The 20,135-nt window shown below is 36.2% G+C and overlaps 1 protein-coding gene across 3 annotated transcripts in view; it reads left to right on the top strand.

Moving 5' to 3' along the window:
* Positions 1–20,135, top strand: part of noc2l (NOC2-like nucleolar associated transcriptional repressor) — a 53,288-nt gene that overhangs the window by 15,914 nt on the left and 17,239 nt on the right. For 2 of the 3 annotated variants that reach the window (NM_001003830.2, XM_017353600.3), the window contains exons 13-15: positions 3,341–3,454; positions 9,106–9,207; positions 15,327–15,470. In NM_001003830.2, the coding sequence (NP_001003830.2) occupies positions 3,341–3,454; positions 9,106–9,207; positions 15,327–15,470 (360 nt within the window). Of the gene's footprint in view, positions 1–1,823; positions 3,029–3,340; positions 3,455–9,105; positions 9,208–15,326; positions 15,471–20,135 lie in introns of those variants that run through there. The other variant, XR_012398398.1, reaches the window with a different exon arrangement.

Below are 20,135 nucleotides of genomic sequence, written 5' to 3'. Positions count from 1 at the left end.
AATTAAAGCCTACCAGATGAAAGGCAGCAGAGATCAGAGCACGCTCACTGCATGAACGCGCATCCTAATGTATGCGAGCGCTTCGTTTTTGGGAGAAGTAGAGGTCACAAACTGTCAACATTTTCCACAGTGTGAGGCGGGTGACAAAACGTGTGTGTTTGTGTGTGGCTGGCGTGGGCCCCTGCGGTGACAGCTGCTATGAGAATAGAAGCGTAAAGACGACAGCAGCCGAGACCAGCGGAAGGGAGGGATGGGGGACGGGGGGGTGGTCACTGCTTGGCTTGATCTTCCACCAGTCCTGACCATACTGCGATAAAGCCTGGGGGAAAGAGCGTACGTGTGTGTGTCCGTATATGTGTGTGTGCGTTCAAGTCTGTGGTTCTCAGTCAGCTCTGAAACGTGTTGCACAGACCACATCCTCTGTCAGTCAGTGTGGCGACTCCCCCCGACCTCCTTCTTGCTCCCTGTGTTTATTTGTGATGCAGTTGCACTTCCTGTTTTCGCACTTGTGTTATAAAAAGTGGGGGTGCTGCAGTAAAGTTGAGTTGGGAATCTCACTTTATTTAATTTTTTTGTTTTCCCGCTTCTTTTAGTTTTTTTTTCTCCATTTTTTTTCTTTATCTGAGCTCTATGATTTTGAGCTTCCTGTTGCAGTAGACCCTGAGCGTATCAGGTTGGGACCATGCGCCACCACTTCCTCCTGTGTCCCGCAGGCCGACACCACATCCGTTGTTTGTATAGACCAGCCGTCCATGAGCGAGCTCACACACACTCATACCTTGTTGATTACAGATGACCTCGTCAAGCACTTTACACTGATCACAAATGTAGGAAAGTGAGAGAATGATGGGAAAGGTCATGACAGTTTACCAAAAGTACACCAGCCAAATGTTTGCTTTCACTCATTTTTCTTTTTTTTCTTTCTTTTTTCTTTTTTTGTGGAAAATATGTGACTTGTAGTTGATTTATATTATGTAAAATCATTTAAATCTAGCTAGTTTTTTGGTAATGCCTTTGTAGTTCTAGTTTTTTGTGCAGCTTAAAGTAATAAAATAACTCAGAATTTAGATGAATATTGTATGAATCAGTTAATTTGGAAAGTTTGTATCTTATTCAAAGGTTTGAGGTTTTTTTATGTGTACCAAGGTTGTATTTATATGATATCCATGAGCAATATCACATGAGTAATAGTGCGATTATGGCATCGGCACTGGTGGGAGGCATGGGTTGTGTGATATTACTTTTATACAACAGTTCGATGGCATAGTCGTGAGTATAAAAAAGAAAACCAAACACAGAGTGTAGACATTTTTTGTAAGAGGAACTACTTTCTTCCACCATTCAATTACATCTGTGGCTGACGTCAGAACAACAGAAACTGATGCTACGTCATAAACGTCACTAGATATTACGCTAGAGAATCAGTCAAACACTAGCTCCAAAGCATAGGTCTCAAACTCGATTCCTGGCGTGTCGCAGGCTCGCAGTTCTGCAGTTTTTTTCCAACCCCAATTAAACAAAGTTGATTCAAATAATTAAGGCGTTCACGACTATTAGAGACTATTAAGCAGGTGTGAGTTGGAGGTGGTTGGAGAGAAACTTTGCAGAGCTGCAGCCATCTAGGAATAGAGTTTCAGACATTGCTCTAAAGCAGGGGTCACCAATCTCGGTCCTGGGGGGCCGGTCCCTGCAGGGTTTAGCTCCAACTTGCCTCAACACACCTGCCTGGGTGTTTCAAGTATACCTAGTAAGACCTTAATTAGCTTGTTCAGGTGTGTTTGATTAGGGTTGGAGCGAAAATCTGCAGGACACCGGCCCTTCAGGAACAAGCTTGGTGACCCCTGCTCTAAAGTGATAATAAGAATTGTGATTTTGCTCACATTTTAAGATCATAAGGCTAAATGGCATGAAATGCCATCAGTCAACAGACATTTCCCAGTATTTCTCTCTTGCAATCAAGATATCACAAATCATTCATTCATTCATTCATTTTCTTTTCGGCTTAGTCCCTTTATTAATCTTGGTTCGCCACAGCGGAATGGACCGCTAACTTATACAGCATATGTTTTTATGCAGCGGATGCCTTTTCCAGCTGCAATCCATCACAATCCATCCGTAACAAAAAAAAATTAACTTTTATGATCACAGTTTTTAAAAACTGTGAAAAGTCTGCAGAAACATTTTGAATTATACATGTCATTAGAGGGGGAAAGCCCTGCCCATTAGCAATGATCTTTCCCTCGTTAACATAGACAGCCCTGAGTGAGAAGCAGTCATCTGCCGTTACAGTTTTCACCTCAGAAGATAATGTCATTGACTAAGAGGATTATAAATTATTAGATGTCTTCTGAGCTACTTTTGACATTTTTCAGGCCCAATCCCAATTCTACCCCTTAGTCCTCCTCCTTATCCCTACCTCTCGTTATGCACGTTCTCATGAATGGGTAGGAGTGTCCCAATTCTTTTTAGCTTGGAGGCGTAGGGCTAAGGGGAAGGGCTGGATACCCCTTCAAACTGAGATTTTTCTGGACCACACTCGAAACCAAGGGGTAAGAAAATTTCCCAGAATAAACCAGCTACAGCGGCAGCAAGGAGATCCACAAATTAGTATTTCTTTGTCATTATTTATTATTTCGCCATCTATAATCCCTAATAATTACTCCTGTATAGCAGTCCTACAACATTTAGTTTTTCACACAGATCTCGTTTGTAGGTCCAACGACCTTTGTAAAGAGCACAATCGGATTTGAATTTAAAGAGACAGTTACCAAAACGACACATTTCGGATCAAAGCCTATAAGGGGCAGTTTCAAAGAGTTGTATTTTTGGGGTATTTTGAGCTGAAACTTTACACACAAACTTTAAGGACATCAGAAACGTATTTATATCTTGAAAAAAGGAGCATAATAGGTCCACTTTAAAGGCATTGTTACCTGATTATACGATTATATTATTAACACAAATGCATAAAATGTTCCATAGTGCTATAATGCTGCTTTAATCTTCTGAATTCTACTCTAGATCAGTTAAATAAAAAAAAATTAAAAAAAACAATTGTATGTGATGGTTAGCCTCAAAGTGGGAGCAAAAGTGCTTAACTACTTCAACTAAACTGCTTTTCAGAAAGCAGTGTTGTATTTCATGGCACCTTCTCCAACACTCGTCTCTACCCGAGTTTGATTTTATACCTTCAGTTACTATAAGCCCTTGAGTCATTTTCTAGTGTTTGTTTGTGTGAATAATCAGTGGGCTACTGCTGTAGTCTTCTTTGTGTGTTTCTGTGCACGTTTGTCTGTGATGCCGTGCTCTGATGTATCTGTTTGTTCACTCTGGCCCTCAGATCCTCCAGCAGGAAGACTTCAATAAGAAACCAGGCCGCATGAGTGTAAAGCCCATCAATTTTGCAGTGATCCTCAAACTCAGCAAATTCAATCTCCAAGAAAAGGCTTATAAGGTGACACATCCTTTACATACAGGCCTTCATCATTTCTTCATTTTCTTCCAATTTGTGAGCATGCATGTATGCTAACATGTAATTTACAAACACGTTTTTTTTAACTGTATCGCTTCAGCCTTCTTAAGATATAAAATAGCAGATTTAGTTATTTTATGTGAGTTTATTAGAGAATTAGTGAATTATTAGTTTTATTTGTTAACATTAATGAACTAGATTAGTTTGTGTGAAAACTACTAAAGCATTTATTAATCCTTGTTGGTAATTTTAGCACTAACAAATTATTTATTGTATTCAATTTGGTACACATAATTTAATGGAATTATCATTAGCTATAATTAAAGAGCTGTTGTGGGTTTATTAACTATTGTTAACGAATGTAATGTACATTTGATCATTTGGAAGATGATTGGAAGATGTAATAGATCGTCAAGTTCCAGTTGGTATAATGTGGCCACCAATTCTTCTAACTATATTGAGATGGAAATCTGCGTATTGACCAGTATCTGAGAAAGTGTAATGGCCTGCATGGATTCCACAAGGCACCACATCCAATCTTGTAACAGTATTAATATCAATGGCCAGCATTCACAGTTCAGAAACCTAACTCTGACCCAACTCATTTTAAACTCTGCCCTCAGGGTAAAATATACGTTTTATTTACCATGGACATGTTGTTAAGTGTAAAAAATGTTGAAGATTAGCAAAAAGGCCTTTTATTTATTTAAATTTTAAGTTATTTCTTCACAACATCTCTTAATTTAGTGTATTGACGCCCCTCCTCCATAGACATCCATTCAAAAAATCTGCCTCTGGTCTCTTTTCTCATGTACTGGCAGCTTTTCATCTATTAGCTTTGAATGTATTTCACAAAGTTAGAAAATGGAGTGTCTTGTAGGGATGCAACGGTTATAGATTTTGGTTGTACGATTATAGTCTGAGGAATAATCACGGTTTCATGGTTATCACATTATTATGCAGTCATTAATTTCAAAGCTCTACTAGTTTAGAAAATCATATGAAAACTCCTTATATTTTAAAATGTTATTTATTGCTGCTCAGTAGCTAAATAATACAGCACAAAAAATAATAAAAGACAACCTATAGTACATTTCTCTTTAGACTTAAAAATAAGTGGAAAAAGTTTTTGGTATTTAAAGATAAGTAATTATTTTACACTGAAAATAAATGACAGGACAATGAATGAATGAATGAATGAATGAATGAATGAATGAATAAATAAATAAATAAATAAATAAATAAATAAAAATAGCAACAAAAAAATATTATTAATTTGATGTAAATCTAAGCATATTATATTAGTTAAGTATTTTCCTTTTAAAAAGAACATGTGTAGTCAGAGGCTGCTGAACCTCTCTCTGAAAGAGACTTATTTTTAATTGACTATATATTTTTCATTTTCATTAAATTTTCTTTTTTTTTTGGTTTAGAAATGTGTATATTCTATACAAAGCATGAAGCTGAATGGTCAGTTCTTGTGCTAGGTGCGCCTGGATTAGCATCAGCGCGGCGGGAGGGCAGTGGCGGTTTTAGTTTAAATGACACCCTGGGCGAACCACCCTATACACCCCCACCTCCCTTGAATTATTAGATTTTTTATTTAATAAACATAACAATTTATTTATATTTATTCTAAATAGTTACAATTAATATTAATATTATTATACAATTATTATTCTAAATAAATAACAGAAATCAATCCGAAATATTACTGGAAAACAACAACTGGAGTGATATGCCAAGATCACTTAAGAAACCTTTTGCATGAAAATTATGACAATTCTAAAGAATTATCTCTGGTTTAAGACCAGATCATGGCTGAGAAATCATGTTATGAAGTCTTACCTCCTTGACTCATTATCCCTTCTTTCTGCTTTAAAGCCATGCTTAGTGAAAGTAACATCATCATCATATTATATAAACTTTAGTCGACTTTCAAAACTCGCTGCATGCCGACACCCCTGCACAAAAGGCTGTTATGCCTATTTTGTCGGCGTGCATGCAAACAACCAACCGGGATTCACACAGGAGTGCGTGAGGCGCGCGGGAATGGTTTTCTGCGCGCATGCATCAGTTTGCTTTCACCAGTGTTGAACCTGAGGGGGAGAGCTACGTCAGTAACACCAATAATAATTTTGTGGCTGCATTTTATTTATTTATTTATTTAAATATTGGGAATTTATAAGTACATTTAAATCAATAATGTCAACAGCAAAATTATATTGGGGTGGTCAAAGGGGTGGCCACAGGGGTGACCAGAGTTTACTGAGGGGTGGCCGTGGCGGGGCGCCCCTGCGTGCACCACGTTTACGTCACTCCCAATATGTACGGAAAAAAAGAAATAATGAACTTGCACACGCAAAAGACACGACGTGAATGGCCCTTAGTTAATTCCCTCAACCACAGTTAATTCTCTGGGTCGTGCTCGTTAGCCTCAATGTACAAGCTCTAAACTGTAAACGAGTGCACAGTTTGCGTAACTGTTTAGTTGCAGAAGTTTTGTTCCATGTAGAACAATGGGGTTGAGAAACCTTTACAATTAATTAACGAATGACGAATTAAAACATAGTTAATAGTGTTAACAGGTTAAACAGATATAAAAAGAAAAGGAAACTTTAGAAAAGTTTCTAATTATTATAATTGTTGTGGTTATTATTTTTATTATTATTATTATTGTTCTTATTATTATTTTTATTATTATTCTGTTTGAGCTCATTACTACATTGTTTTACTTCATTACATTTTCAATGTTGGATAATGCTAACAGTGAAATTTAAATATGAGCTTAAATACTAGCATTAACTGTATCACATCTGTAGTGATAATATGCATGAACCTTCAGAGATTATTCTAACATGCTGCTCTTTATTGTTCTAATTTACCATGATATATTTAGTGTTCATTAATGAATAGACATACGGTTAAACATTTAATACACTACTGCTAAATGTAAATGCAATTTTTCAATCCAATCTCTTGGCCAGCAAAGATAATTCTAAATAACACGCACAAGCTCTATTTAAACTAAAACAAAGGACAATCACTTTAATGCGTGAGATGAAGGACTAGATAAAGATGGCCCCTCCTCCTGGGCCAGTAGCCTGTCATGTCTTCATGCTGACTGGCTGTAACTGGATTGAGGTTAGGAGATGAAAGCCTGAACACGCTGCTACACAGGCTAAAGCGCCGTGCGCCGTGCCGCTGCCAAGAGGATTGCCACACAAGCTGCAGGGATTATCCTGCTCTCCTGGTTGGCACGGGGAGGCTTTTCCAGTACATTCACCCAGGCCAAGACACCGCAGCCACAGGCCCCCCGAGACGCCGCTCCACCCTTGCTGTCTGGGATCTCTGTCTGACTGACTAAATCTTAAATATTTCCCAACTAGTAAGGGCAGTTAAGAGCAGGGTTTTCCCGTTTCCATTGCGGAGGAATGTGTTTGCGAAGGCTGCGGCTGTGAATTTTAGGTAGGGCAAAGGATTTAGATCCGATCCCTGCCTTAAACCGGGTCAGGATTAGTGTGAATGCTTGGATGCCAGGTGTTGAGTAGAGATGTGAATATATGCTTTGGGAGGAAGAGCTGCCAAATCTGTGTTGGGAAAAATGCCTGACTGGAAAGTTTTTCCATGTTTATAACATTCTCTGAAACAGGTGTCATGTGCAATGGACATTACTTGTGCTACTGGGACTTTATTATTCTATAAATATAAAAGGTCTGATAACTTTTTTTATATTTAAAAAAAATCTTTTCATTTCATTTTTTCATTTTTCATTTTTTTTGTAGAAACGATAGTGGTCAGAATAACAAATATTACAACAATTATTGTTTTCATAAAACAATGAAAGTAAAAAAATTATATGAAATCTGAAACATGGCACATTTTTTATTTAATGCAAAAATGGAAAGAAATAAATTTTACATTTTGAAACATTTGCAAACCTGTAATAAATAAACTTCATAGTATTAAAAACAAATACTATGAAAGTCATTTATTATAAGTTTACAACATTTTTCAAAATATCTTCTTTTGTGCTCAAAAGAACCAAAAAAATCTCAAACTGCTCAATGAGATGCCCAAACTAGGACCTGCGTGCCAAAGTTGGCCCCATGGTAACCTTGGATTTAGCCCGCGATTTCATCTGAGAAGAGAGGAAGAATGATGGGCATGGTTTAGAGATTGTCATTTTAAATCTAATGTAACCTTTTGTTTGTTTTATTGTTAAAAGCTAACTGAAATTAAATGTTTCAATTAAATATTGTAAATTAATCAGATTTAGTTTAAATGTACATACTGTCACCTGATGGATAGAGGACAATGCAGAGACTTTGGTGAGCAAATCACGAGAAAGGCAGATTCTGTGTGCGTGACTAGTGTATTCAGCATTGAACTCCACTGTTCACTTATGTTTTTATTGCAAAAATTATCATTCAGTTATAGTGCATTAGTTAAAATTATTTAAAGTAAAGTTTTTTTTATTTTTTTTAAATATTATGAAAGAAACTCAAAAATTGACCGTGGCAACTTTAATGTATTATAGTTTGGTATATTTTCCCTGGGCCAATGGCTCATAATGATATTTTTGTTTTGTTTTTTTGGCCCTTTTATACGAAAATCTTTGGGCATCCCTGCCTTGTAGTATGTTAGTTGATACACCTCTAATTGCTGCCCTGTGTAACAAAAGTCTCTTTTTTATGTTTAACTTGACTAAAAATCAGCAGTCCTAAAATACAATGCTCACAGCACCTAACAAATGTCAATAAACTCTGCAAAGATACGTCTGAAGCATGTCTATATAAACCTATAATTAAAAATAATGCTGTGTAAGGCCTGAAATAAATATACTGTCTGCAAACATTTGAACGCAGTGGTCCTAACTACCCAAGATAGATATTGTGTATTGTTAGACTACTAATATATTAGACTACTAATAAATATTTGCATTGTATTTTAAGCATTGCTGCACATGAGATTATAGCTATTGTATATGATAGTGTAAACTTTTACTTTTTTCATATGCTATTTTATCAGAATTGGTTTACATTAAACAAACGCTTTTGTCAAACAATCAGATGCATGGGAGTGAAATGAAAGGAAAAGAAATATTTAAAATTTGGAAAAGCTTTATCAAATTTTATGCAAGCTGAACTCATTGTCCTTTGTTAATGCTGTAAAATATGCATGTTCAACTGTCAAGCACTCATACAATGAGACGATGTTGATAGGCACCTCAGCTAAAATCAGTATATTAAAGTAATTCTTCACCCAAAATGAAAATTGACATTTATTCAACTTTTACATGTTTCAAACCTTTGGGTTTTTCTATTAAACACACAAAAAAAGTAAAAAAGAAAACTGGAAACCTGTAACTATTGACTTTCATAGTATCTGTTGCTCCTGCTATGGAAGTCAATGGTTACAGGGTATCAGAGTTCTTCAAAGTATTTTCTTTTGTGTTCAACAGAATAAAAAGTGATTGTATTTAAGCTTTTGGGTTAAATACCCTTTAAGTTGCCTAAACATCCACATATACATATCTAGCTATATGGTTCAGATATTTAGAGAGTCCAGATATTTATTTAGTAGTGTTTCTTGAGTGATGAGTTGTGAATGTTTGTGTTTTTCTGTTAAAGGATGGTCTAGTGGAGCAGTTGTATGACCTCATTCTGGAGTGTTTCCACACACAGGCCTGCAGCATTGGCTTCCCTGAGCTAGCTCTGCCCACCATCATACAGGTACTGTTTTTACACTCTCTTTGGCCATTCACTTTACTTTCTAACATTTTACCCCCAACAGGTAGGCCTGTCACAATAATCAATATATCAACTTCTCACAGCACAAGGACATCACCTCTATCACTTTTGGTGGTGCGATATATATTGCCAATACATAAAAAACAATTCTAGCAACTTTTTAAATGTTTGTGTAACATTTCTATCTCAGTGTCAGTATGGTTAAAAAAACACTTTAGTATTTACTATGAATTACTGTAGTATATTTCTATGTGAGTGTCTGACAACTGAAAATAGATCACAGTCTCGGTTACTTTTTACGTTGCACTTTTTTGTAACATTTATTATGATTTATTTAGGATACGTGCTGTCACATTCTGACTCCAATGCTTAATTATTAAATTGTTAAAATGACTATAATTAAATGAAGTATTCTTAAGAATAAAATATTATGTGTTCTTTAAAAGAGTGTAATTGCATTGTGATAATAAACTGTGATTCTGGCATTATATTAATAAGTGACATAAAATGGTCTTAAATTTACAATAATAATGTTTAGCACAATATTTTTTGATTTAATATATCCTACAACAAAAAAAATTGATATTGCGACAGGCCTACCAACAGGTCATAATAGGTTAAAAGTATGGAGTGTGCACAACTGTTGTATTTAATAGCTTGACTTTTGCATTTATCTGGACTTTGTGTTTTCTTTACTATTGTGGCAGTTGCTTGCCCCAAATTCTCATTAGCCACATTTCCACTGGCGAGTTTAAATCAAGTATGCTAGAGTATGTCTGGTCTTGCAAAGCCTGACTTTAAGGCTGAAGGTCTGGACTCCATCACAGACTTCGTTGGCAAGTGACATGTAAGGCAACCAATCACGATCATTTTTAGGAGTGTTGAAGTATAAAGTTGATTTAGTAGATTGGTGAGCGTGTTTTTGTTTACACTAAATGCCTCAAGCACAAATTTTGGATGTTTTAGTCTGTGGAGATCGTCACATATGTTTAAGGGCCTACTCACACTATGCTATTCGTATCGTGCCCTGGCCCGTTTCCTTGGCCAGCCCTGGTCTGGTTTGAAGAGGTGGGCCTGAGGGTGGTTCACTTGGGCTCGGTACGCTTGTAGCGTGAGCGCAAAACGCGCCAAAGCCCGAAACTGAAAGCAAGACGTGACTTTTAAGGGACTGTTTCATATGGATTTATTAATCATTCTTACTGTAAAGTGAACGCAAACTGCCGTAGTTGATTAAATACGCAAACCCCTCACTGAACGACAGCTGCGCGCCTTCAGCAGACCTCCTCATTCCTGCAGCATGAGGACTTTATGACAAAAGTGGCGGATTTGTTCGTGAAATATCTGACTGCGTGTCACCGCATCCCTAAGGACTGTTTGGCAGGATATTTGACTGCATTTCACTGCATATCATACGACTTAAACAATATAACTAGAGAAATCTCCACTGTGCAGAGCGAGAGCGCTCACTGAACAGCGCAGCAGCGATGACGTAAGCATGCCCAGGCCCGATTGTATGTGAGTGCAGGCCATCGTGGGAGACGAGAGGGGGAACAAGCGTGCTTTGGCCCGGTTCGAGGCAACTGTACATAGTGTAAGTACGGCCTAAAAACCCGATAGGCACTTTTTGTCACAGTTAGAAAACAGTTTTTGCATCACAGTAATGTTATGTAATAAGTAATTAAGTAATTTTAGCTTGGCAAGTAGAAATAGAGAAAAAAACTCACAAAGTAACTTAATTCAAGTCATGCCCCAAAGACATAACTTCATATGAATCGAGTAAAACAGTCTTGATTGAGTGTGTGTTGGAAGTGAAATGAAGCAGTTTCATTTCATTCTCTTTCTGTTGTCTATTATCAGCATTAGTCTGGTGAAGTAATTTGTTATTAGCTCATTATTAGTCCCATCCCCCTACTGGGATCATGCTCGGGCATGGTCCAGTAAAATCCATAACCTTTTAGCACTGTATTGTGTGAATTATTGCATATGTCAGTTTAATAATACTTCACTCTCATTAATGCTGTTCATTTGAAACATTAAACCTTTAACTTATTTATTTATTTTTCCAGCTTAAAGAATTAAATAGAATTGCTCGTATTTTTAGTGAAATTTTATATAAACATAAAAATGAATCTGTATTTTCTGCATCAATTTTATCATAAAGCCTACCAGCTAATGAAGTTGCTGTATTTAGACTTAGTAACCCCTCATACAGGCATGCCTGTAATCACAAATAAACAGTAGCATGGATCTTTCTATATAATTAAACACATCACTAACAACTTATTCTGCATTATGCATTCACTTCTTTCAGTTTTTTTCTGCAATCCTCAGACTTTTATGGCTAGCCTTTATCTCTGACTTGCACTGTTCTAGTATGTGTGGGAATCTTTTGGTACAATTCTGGGGGTCACAATCCAATTCCAAAACAATTATTAGCCTACATTTTTCTAATTTCTTCAGCTGTACATTTACATCTTTGCAACTTAACATTTCAACCAAAATTACAGTTTCTAAGCTTTTGTTCAATAATTGGATTGTATTACAATACTGTCATCTTGTAAATCAAAATAGATTTTATTAAAGAATTATTCAAGATGAACAAGATTGAAAGTAAAAAAAAAAAATGCCGGATTACAGCACAAAGAGCAATTATTAAGAACAGACTGTCATATTCCAAGAAAGAGAGAGACCTTGTCAAATTATAATTCTTTTAAAAATATTTTCCAAGTGCTGTCTAACAAAGAGAATTTTTTTTCAACACATTTTAAACAATAGCTATAATAACTAATTTCTTATAAGGACATTTTTTTGTTTTTGCCATGATGACAGAAAATAATATTTGACTAGTTATTTTACAAGATAGAATTCGACTTAAAGCATTACCAAGCTTTAATACATAATCATTTTTCATAGATTTGCAACACTTTACAGGAGGCCTAGTTCACTTTCATTATCTGCGTTTCCACTATCGCGGCTAAAGTGAGTGTGCCAGGGCCAGTCGCGTTTCCACTGTCACTTCCAGGCCTGATTGGGCCAAGCGGGGCTTCCTCTGGGCCAGCGGCAAGCCTTTTTCGGCCTGCCGAATACCTTGGGCCAAAGAAGGCCAGCTGGGGCTTCGGGGTGGTATGGAAAGCCATTACACTAGTTTTCCAATCGTGAATACATATGCCAAAAATAAATAAATGAATAGGGGAAGGAAAAACATATAGCTGGTCAGTTTAAGATATTTAAATTGATACAGTTTGGCCATTCCATAAAGGACCTTATAGGCTAGGGGTCTTTTTGCTTATAATCGCCCTTATGTTTCCCTTAAAAATGTAAGGCTGTTGCATAAAATAATAAAGTAGTTTTAACAGGTGCAGGTTAACAGGTTTTACAGGTGCAACAATGTGCCTTGATGTACTTGAATGCTACAGATGTGTTATCCTACACCAGTACAAAGTAACTTGTCAAATAAATGAACAAAGAAGATTATTTAGAGTTTAAATTATTTAATTATCTTGTTTATGAAGACTGCAGAGTGATGCATGAAAAAAAAAATGACTTCGAAATTTTTTCGATATTTTGTGATATATGGTAAAATGTGCCCCCCAAAACTACAAGTGGCCCCTGAACTGAAAAAGAGTTCAGTATTTTGATGACAGCCTTTTCACGGGTTAGCTAATATAATTTCATAATGCAAATCTTAAATTCATGCTAACCAACAAATGATCAAAGAAAATATATTAATGTAATTTAAATATATAAAATATGAATTGATATTTACTTTAAACTTTAATTATATTGTTTTAATAAAATTATTTTGAAAAAGATTTTGTCAAATAAAAGATTTTTCTAGAGTTATCCACCATAATTTTGTGGCTCAAAAGTATCGGTTCAGGCACCGTTTTGGCACCGATATCGTTTTAATAGTATCGATTTAGCACCGGTATTGAAAAAAAAAAAAAACGATACCCAACCCTAGGCCTGAAACACTTAACTCTTTCTTTTACTTAACATAACCAAATAATATGCAACATCCTTAAATTATTCTCTTAAATAAAGGGGAATTACCTATTAAGTTTAATATAGCCTAGGGAAAAATTATGTTTTAGTCTCTTCGGAGCATTGGGCTGAATGTTTGACAGCGTCTATAAAAACTAGAATGTTATAAAATACATTTTATACGGAGTTGTTACTGGAAAATTTCATCCCTCCGATGCATCTCTCCATTAGTGGCAAGACCACTCGATGCACAATTCCAATAGTCGGTCGGCGAGTAAACAAATATAATCAATGAAAATACATAGGCTTGTGTGTATAGACATAATGTAATGCTGTACTGCAGGGGTGTCCAAACTTGGTCCTGGAGGGCCGGTGTCCTGCATAGTTTAGCTCCCAACTTTCTAGCATAACTAGAAAGAGCTTGATTAGCTGGTTCAGATGTGTTTATTTGGGGTTGGAACTAAGATATGCAGGACACCAGCCCGCAAGGACCGAGTTTGGACACCCCTGCTGTACAGTAACGTGTAATTTGTTTGTTTCGGTTGTCTTCATTTTAATTGTTTTGTGATGATGAGATGCTGTGCTTTATCTGCCTGCTTAATTCCCACTGAATTGGGTGGGTTGTGTGACGTTTGATTCGTGGGACGTTCTGGCAGTGGGGTTTTGCGTGACATTCTGCAAGCTACTAGCCCGACAGTGGAAGCACGACATGATTTCGGCCTCACAGCTCAACCTCTTGGGCTATTGGCACGGCCCGTTCCGAAAAAACCCTGGCTTGAACTGGGTTTTTGCGTGGAAATGCGGCTATTCACAACCTGTCTTTGCAGAACTCAAGCCGTGGTGCTTTACTCAAAATGGAGTGTGTCATAGTAGTGACATGATTGTATTGTAGTCAGTCTCCATGCATCAACTTAATGTCCACCTCTTTTAATGATTCTAAAACCACTGGCACACCGTAAGAGTTGTGCACCACGTCAGTGATGACAAGATTTCCCTTTTGTGTTTTGATGAAATTGTGTGTGCACCTTTAAACGATTATTATTTTTATTGGTAGATTTTGTTCCCATACATGCCACACACCGTCCAGACCTAATTTGAACTTTTGAGAATCTTTTTGAGACTTATGATCTTTTGAATCTCATTCTGAACTTTTGAGAATCGAATCAGAATTGTCAGAGAAATAATTGCGATGCATCAGATTTTTTTTCCTCCCAGCCCTAATCTCAAGTGGGACAGTGGCTTTTGAGAGGTGTTGAAGGCAGTGCTTAGGATGCCCAAACAGTCCTTATTACATACAAAACCCCAATTCACAAGCTGTAGTCCAGCTTCTTTTAGTCCTCACACCCCATCATATACATCCTCATACTTCCTCTAGCAACTCAGAAAACGCATACACCGCAGTGTTCACACTAACACACAGGCTGTCGGGTTAAAGCCAGCTTCTTTTACCATTGCTTCTTTCAGCCCTCTCTCTCACACAGACACTCTGGCCACATCCTCTATTCTGGCCAAAACCGAGCTCTCCTCGCTGCTGTTTAAAAATCCGGTTTTGAATATTTATTCCTTTGGCCCAGTCAGGTTTATTTATAATATCCACTCCCAGTTCTTTTCATTGGCCAAATTTAAAATTGCAGATTCAAGCAAAAAACATTGACATGGAATGTGTTTAGTGAGCTATTAAAGGGATAGTTTACCAAAAATGAAAAATCTGTTATTGTTTACTCGCCCTTTATTTGTTTCAAACCTGTACGAGATTCTTTCTTCTGAACCTAAAACGTGATAATTTGAAGAAATCTGTAACCATTGACTTCTATAATATTTTTTTCTTATCATTAAAGTTGCTGGTTACAGGTTTTCAGCTTTCTTCAAAATATCATCTTTTGTGTTCAACAGTAGAAAGAAACTCATAATGGTTTGGAACCACTTGAGGGTGAGTAAATAGTAAGTAAATGTTCATTTTCATGGGTGAACTCTTGCTTTAAAGCTGTGGGTAATGTTTCTCTTTGAGGATAGTTAGGAATTCTTTCTGCATGTGATTTTAAATTCACAGTTTTTAGTGCCGTTTCGTTTATTTGCTCTTTCTCTTCATGCATGTTCTCTTTTGTTGGTCTCCTCAGCTGAAAGCGTTCTTGAAGGAATGCAAAGTGGCCAATTATTGCAAGCAGATGCGGCAGCTGCTGGAGAAGATACAGGAGAACTGCAGCCACATCACAGGACGAAGGCAGAAAGCTGCTTTTGGCGTGGCTGATGTCACAGCTGTGGTGAGTACACAAGATTGTGTGTATTAGCAATGGACAGAGAAGTCTGTATGAAATCAAAATAAATCTTGTTGTGCACAAATCAGCTATGGTTTTATCTCATAGTCTTTCAGCTAAATGTAAGGTAATATTAAAAAGGGCACACAAAAAAAAATTAAACTTTTCAGACCATTGAAAATGTAGATGACTTTTGTTCTTTAATAGAATAGAATAGAGTTTTATTAATGAATTGGTTGATAATAGAATAGAATAGAGTTTTATTAATGAATTGGTTGATAATAGAATAGAATAGAGTTTTATTAATTAGAATTAGAAATAGACTTTTATTAATGGAATAAATTGTTATTAGGGATGCACTGAAATGAATTTTTTGCCCTTAAACCAAAAATTCTGGATGCACTTATTTAAAATCTGAAACCAAATATGCTTTGTAATAATTATTTATTAGGGGTGTAATGCATTTACATGTACATGGTTTAGTTAGTCCCAAACATGGTACAGTGGTGAGTTCAATTCATGCACTTTAACAACAAATACAGTCAGTCCAGATGTACCAATCACTGGAATTGAGCAGTGCTGCTCCTTAAGACTTATTCATAAATTACCTGTTTTTACGTCTGATATCGCAAGATGAAGCAATCAGAAATGGTTCCGCCTTGATGCCATTGTCATGCCAACATAAGATTGCAACGCTTGTCCCATCAGTTCTTCTAATTGGTCCACTACTGTAGACTGACATTGAGCGCCACTGCATGTGAAAATTGAAACTGTTTTATGTGGTGCGAGTAAGTGTGTAATGGTCATGCATGTCCGTCATCTGCATTTACATAAAAACACATGGAAATATAAGATTGTGTCTCATCTTGTGTGTAAGTCAGTCAGTATGGGTCCTTTCTATATGCACACAAAAGACTGAACAGGAGTTGTTTACTTCCCCTGCTGTGATAGATGGGCACAGTGTTTGCATTTTCATTAAAAGATTTTGAAGCTTACAGAATCTTAAATTTATTACATAATTATTGTTTTCAGTTTTTTTAGGAGAGGGCTAAGCTTAACCTTTGAAAGTGTAGTACGCAGTATCCTAATTATGAAGTAATATTTTTATTATTATTGTTTACTTTGTGCTTTTGTTTCTGATAGTCGTTTCTCATTCCTGTTGTAATATACTCATATCTAACCATGACCCCAAAACCAATCTATGTTCCAAACTTGACTTCAGTGTCAGTTGCACCCAATTATTTACTATTTTATTAAATACTATTAAGTATTTTTGTAAGAGTTTTTAAATTTAACTCAACTTGAATTGTACTTATTTTAAAAAAATTAAACAACAAACAGACAAACCAATACAATACTTACATTTTACTGACAGTGCATTAGTTGTAATTTTTACAGCATTGCCATGACAGCACACTAGTAAGCTGCAGGAACAAGTGTATTACATAGAAATGTCTTGTCGACTGGTTATTTGAGCAGACCTAACTTTTCCATTGAGCATGTGCGGTTCATGCATAGATAAGTATACAGGTACATGAGCAGAATATCCACATAGCAGGAGTTAGCCAGGGGTGCGCTCCACTGCTGTTACATTTTGGTCGGCACAACAACAGACTGCCCCTGTGTGGCACAAATCATTTAAATGAATGGGTTTCATAGTGCAGTGCTTTACATGTCCAGTGTGAAAGCTGCTTCAAACAGTGCAGTGACCAGCTGGAGGGAGATTAAAACCAATGTGCTGAACGCTGCGGGGGTGTAGCATAGACTTTTCGCCTATTCTCTTTCATAAAAAATAATAGTAATTAAAATTACATTTTTGGCTGATAATCTTTTTACTTTGGTGCTTCCATAATTTCCAGCTTTAATTCAGAGCCTCTGCAAACAGTTCTGAGTATCTTCACAACATTTATTTATGTATGGAGAATGGGAAAACTTGCCCATGAGCTGTTTTTTTTTTTTTTTTTAGATGAGAGAGGGAGGATGCATGTGTTTGGTTCATGAGAATATTAGTTGTGTTTATTGTCTATGCTGTGGTTTATCTGCAAAAAGTTGTAAACAAGAAGTGTCAGTTCAAATTTGAGTCATGATGTAACAGGAAGCTTGCCCTCTGAACCGGTAAACACACTCGAGATGATTTGCAGAGGTACCTACAACCTGTTTGCAGAGTGAATAAAAAAAACAGTAAATGGCTGAACTAGTCTTTTAACTACCCCTTAAAGTGTATTTTAAAGGGGTGTTTGTTCAGCTGCTAAAATCACATAACTAGAGTATGCACATATTTTAATATGTGATCAGATTGGTTAGCTGGTTCAGACTATTTTTATTCACTGACTACCCTGTGGACTGCCCAAAAAGTATATACACAAACCAAGAAAGAATCTTGTTGTAGTCCCAACTAGCCATTTGTTGTAGGCCTTAAGAACAAAAATATTTTTTATAGTTGTAGATTTTTAATTAGACTTTATTTCATTTAAATTTTAGTTTTTAAAAATTAAAGTTGTAGAATAACTATAATATATTAATAATAAAAAAATTTCATCTTTTTGACAACTGCTAAAAATTAACTTTATGTAATTCTTTTTGATCTTTGCTTTACCATTTTTTAAAACTGTTCTAGCTTTCATAAATACATTGTTTTAAGTTATAATTTGAGTAATTTCAGTGTGTTCTTTTATTACAAAAAATTAAATGTAACTTTGTTTGTAAAATTTTTATTAGGCATTTTATCATGTTTTATTTTGATTGAAGATTTTAAAAAGAGTTCTTAAAATCTGTTAAAAATCTCTTCATTATAATCATGTGAGAGTCATAACTTTGCATATAAGGCTCTAATTGAAACAATACACAATAAATAGTTCACATAAGTGAAACCATAATCAAGGACTTAGCAATTAGAGTTATTAACATTACACACTGCAAACTGTAGCTGTTATATTGCATGTATATTTGTGTTTTTATATAAGTTAACTGAGTAACTTTTATTATTTTTATCTATTTGTTTTGACCAATTCCTTTAACCCGAGGATGTTTTTTTTTTCCTCCATTCCTCCACAGTTTTTCCAATTGCACTGCCATAATAGCACTTGTTAGTCAGAGAGTTGTAAGCTTTAGGACCAGACATGGCAGTCAGATGTTTATTTTAGCTGTAAAAGCAGACCGTTATCCCTGCAGTTCCTCCTCTTTCCACCCACCTCAAACACCAGCCTGCCTTCCGTCCCCTCGCAGGTGACTGCTGGTCACCCACAGTCTTGGTCTGTGTTTGCGTGTTCAGAGCCCTGCGTGTTTACGTGTGAACACATCTGAGTGTGTGTTGCTGCGGCCAGTTGAAAACAGCATGTGGCGGTTGGCCTGCGGCCTGGTTGACCACACCACCTGCAGGTCAGGAAGTGCAGTCACAGGTCCTCAGACAGACGCACACACAGCCACCGTGGCATAGAATACTATTACGACCATAGCCTGACGCTGAGTTGGTGGCGGATATGAGAGCAGATGAAAGTAATGGAGCGGAAAGCTTTCTAATGCCATTTCTCTCAGCGAGAGACTCTGTGGAGGACGAGCAGACGTTAAGTGCTCCGTCTGCGGGCATGTGGTAACATCAATCCAGTTGCAGACTGAAGCAGATTTTGCGCTGACCAGAAGTATTGTTTTTTTTATTTTTTTTTATAATAATATAAATATTATTAACTTCTCAGTTTTGATGGTGTGTATATATTTTTTTCTTTATCTTTTTTAAATTTAGTCAACTTTAATTAAATTTGTTTTATTCGTGTCATATATAATACAATTTTCATTTTATAGTATATTGTGTGAATAAATAATTACATTTCAATAAATGTGTTTATTAATTTTAATTAATGTGTTATAATTCATTTTGGTAACACTTTCATTTAGTACCTTTTCTCATAATAACTAGTAACTTGTTACCTGCTTTTTATTAAGATTTTTTTTTGTTTATTAGTACGTATAAAGCACATTCTGCTATGATTTTATTCTACATCCATAATTATACCTAAACGTAATTACTAACTTGACTAACAGGCAACAATTTTGGAGTTTATTGAGGCAAAAGTCATACAGTGGTCAACATTTGAAATTGATCAAAACCTTTTATTAATGTTGTTCTAAACCTATTGATCAACACCCATTCTTGTCCTATGACCATTTTTAAAATCTTTTTTGATCCACTTCAAATGTTATTATTATAATTTTCAAAGGTCTGTACTGGCCCAATACCCCCATAAAGGCCCGTTTCCACTGAGTGGTACAGTATGGTACCATACTATACCACTTTTTCGGCACCCTTTCAAAAGGATCCAAATACGAGAAAGAGTACCAAAAGGAGGAGCTACACGCACAGCTGACCGCTGATTGGTTACAGAAATACATCATGAGCTCGTGTAGAAGTAGCCAGAATGAAAACAAAGGAACTGCCATATTTTAAATACACAGCCGAGACATTACATCGTAATACTATATGCATATAAAAACGAGCCATGGATGACCAGAGCTTAAACCTTGTCGTTATCTTGATGTACAGCCACAAAGCCAAGATTAACAAAATCTGCCGTGTCCTGTTGTTGTTTTACGAGACTGTCTAAAAGTGTAAGCGGTTTTTGCTTTCTCCAGGGAGCTCGCAATCGCAAAAATATTTGATATAACGAACTTCTTAAG

Source organism: Danio rerio, chromosome 23 (assembly GCF_049306965.1).
Source record: "Danio rerio strain Tuebingen ecotype United States chromosome 23, GRCz12tu, whole genome shotgun sequence".
NCBI classification, from domain to species: Eukaryota; Metazoa; Chordata; class Actinopteri; order Cypriniformes; family Danionidae; genus Danio; species Danio rerio.
The sequence above is the reverse complement of the archived record's forward strand: the minus strand, read 5'-3'. Positions and strand labels throughout refer to the sequence as shown.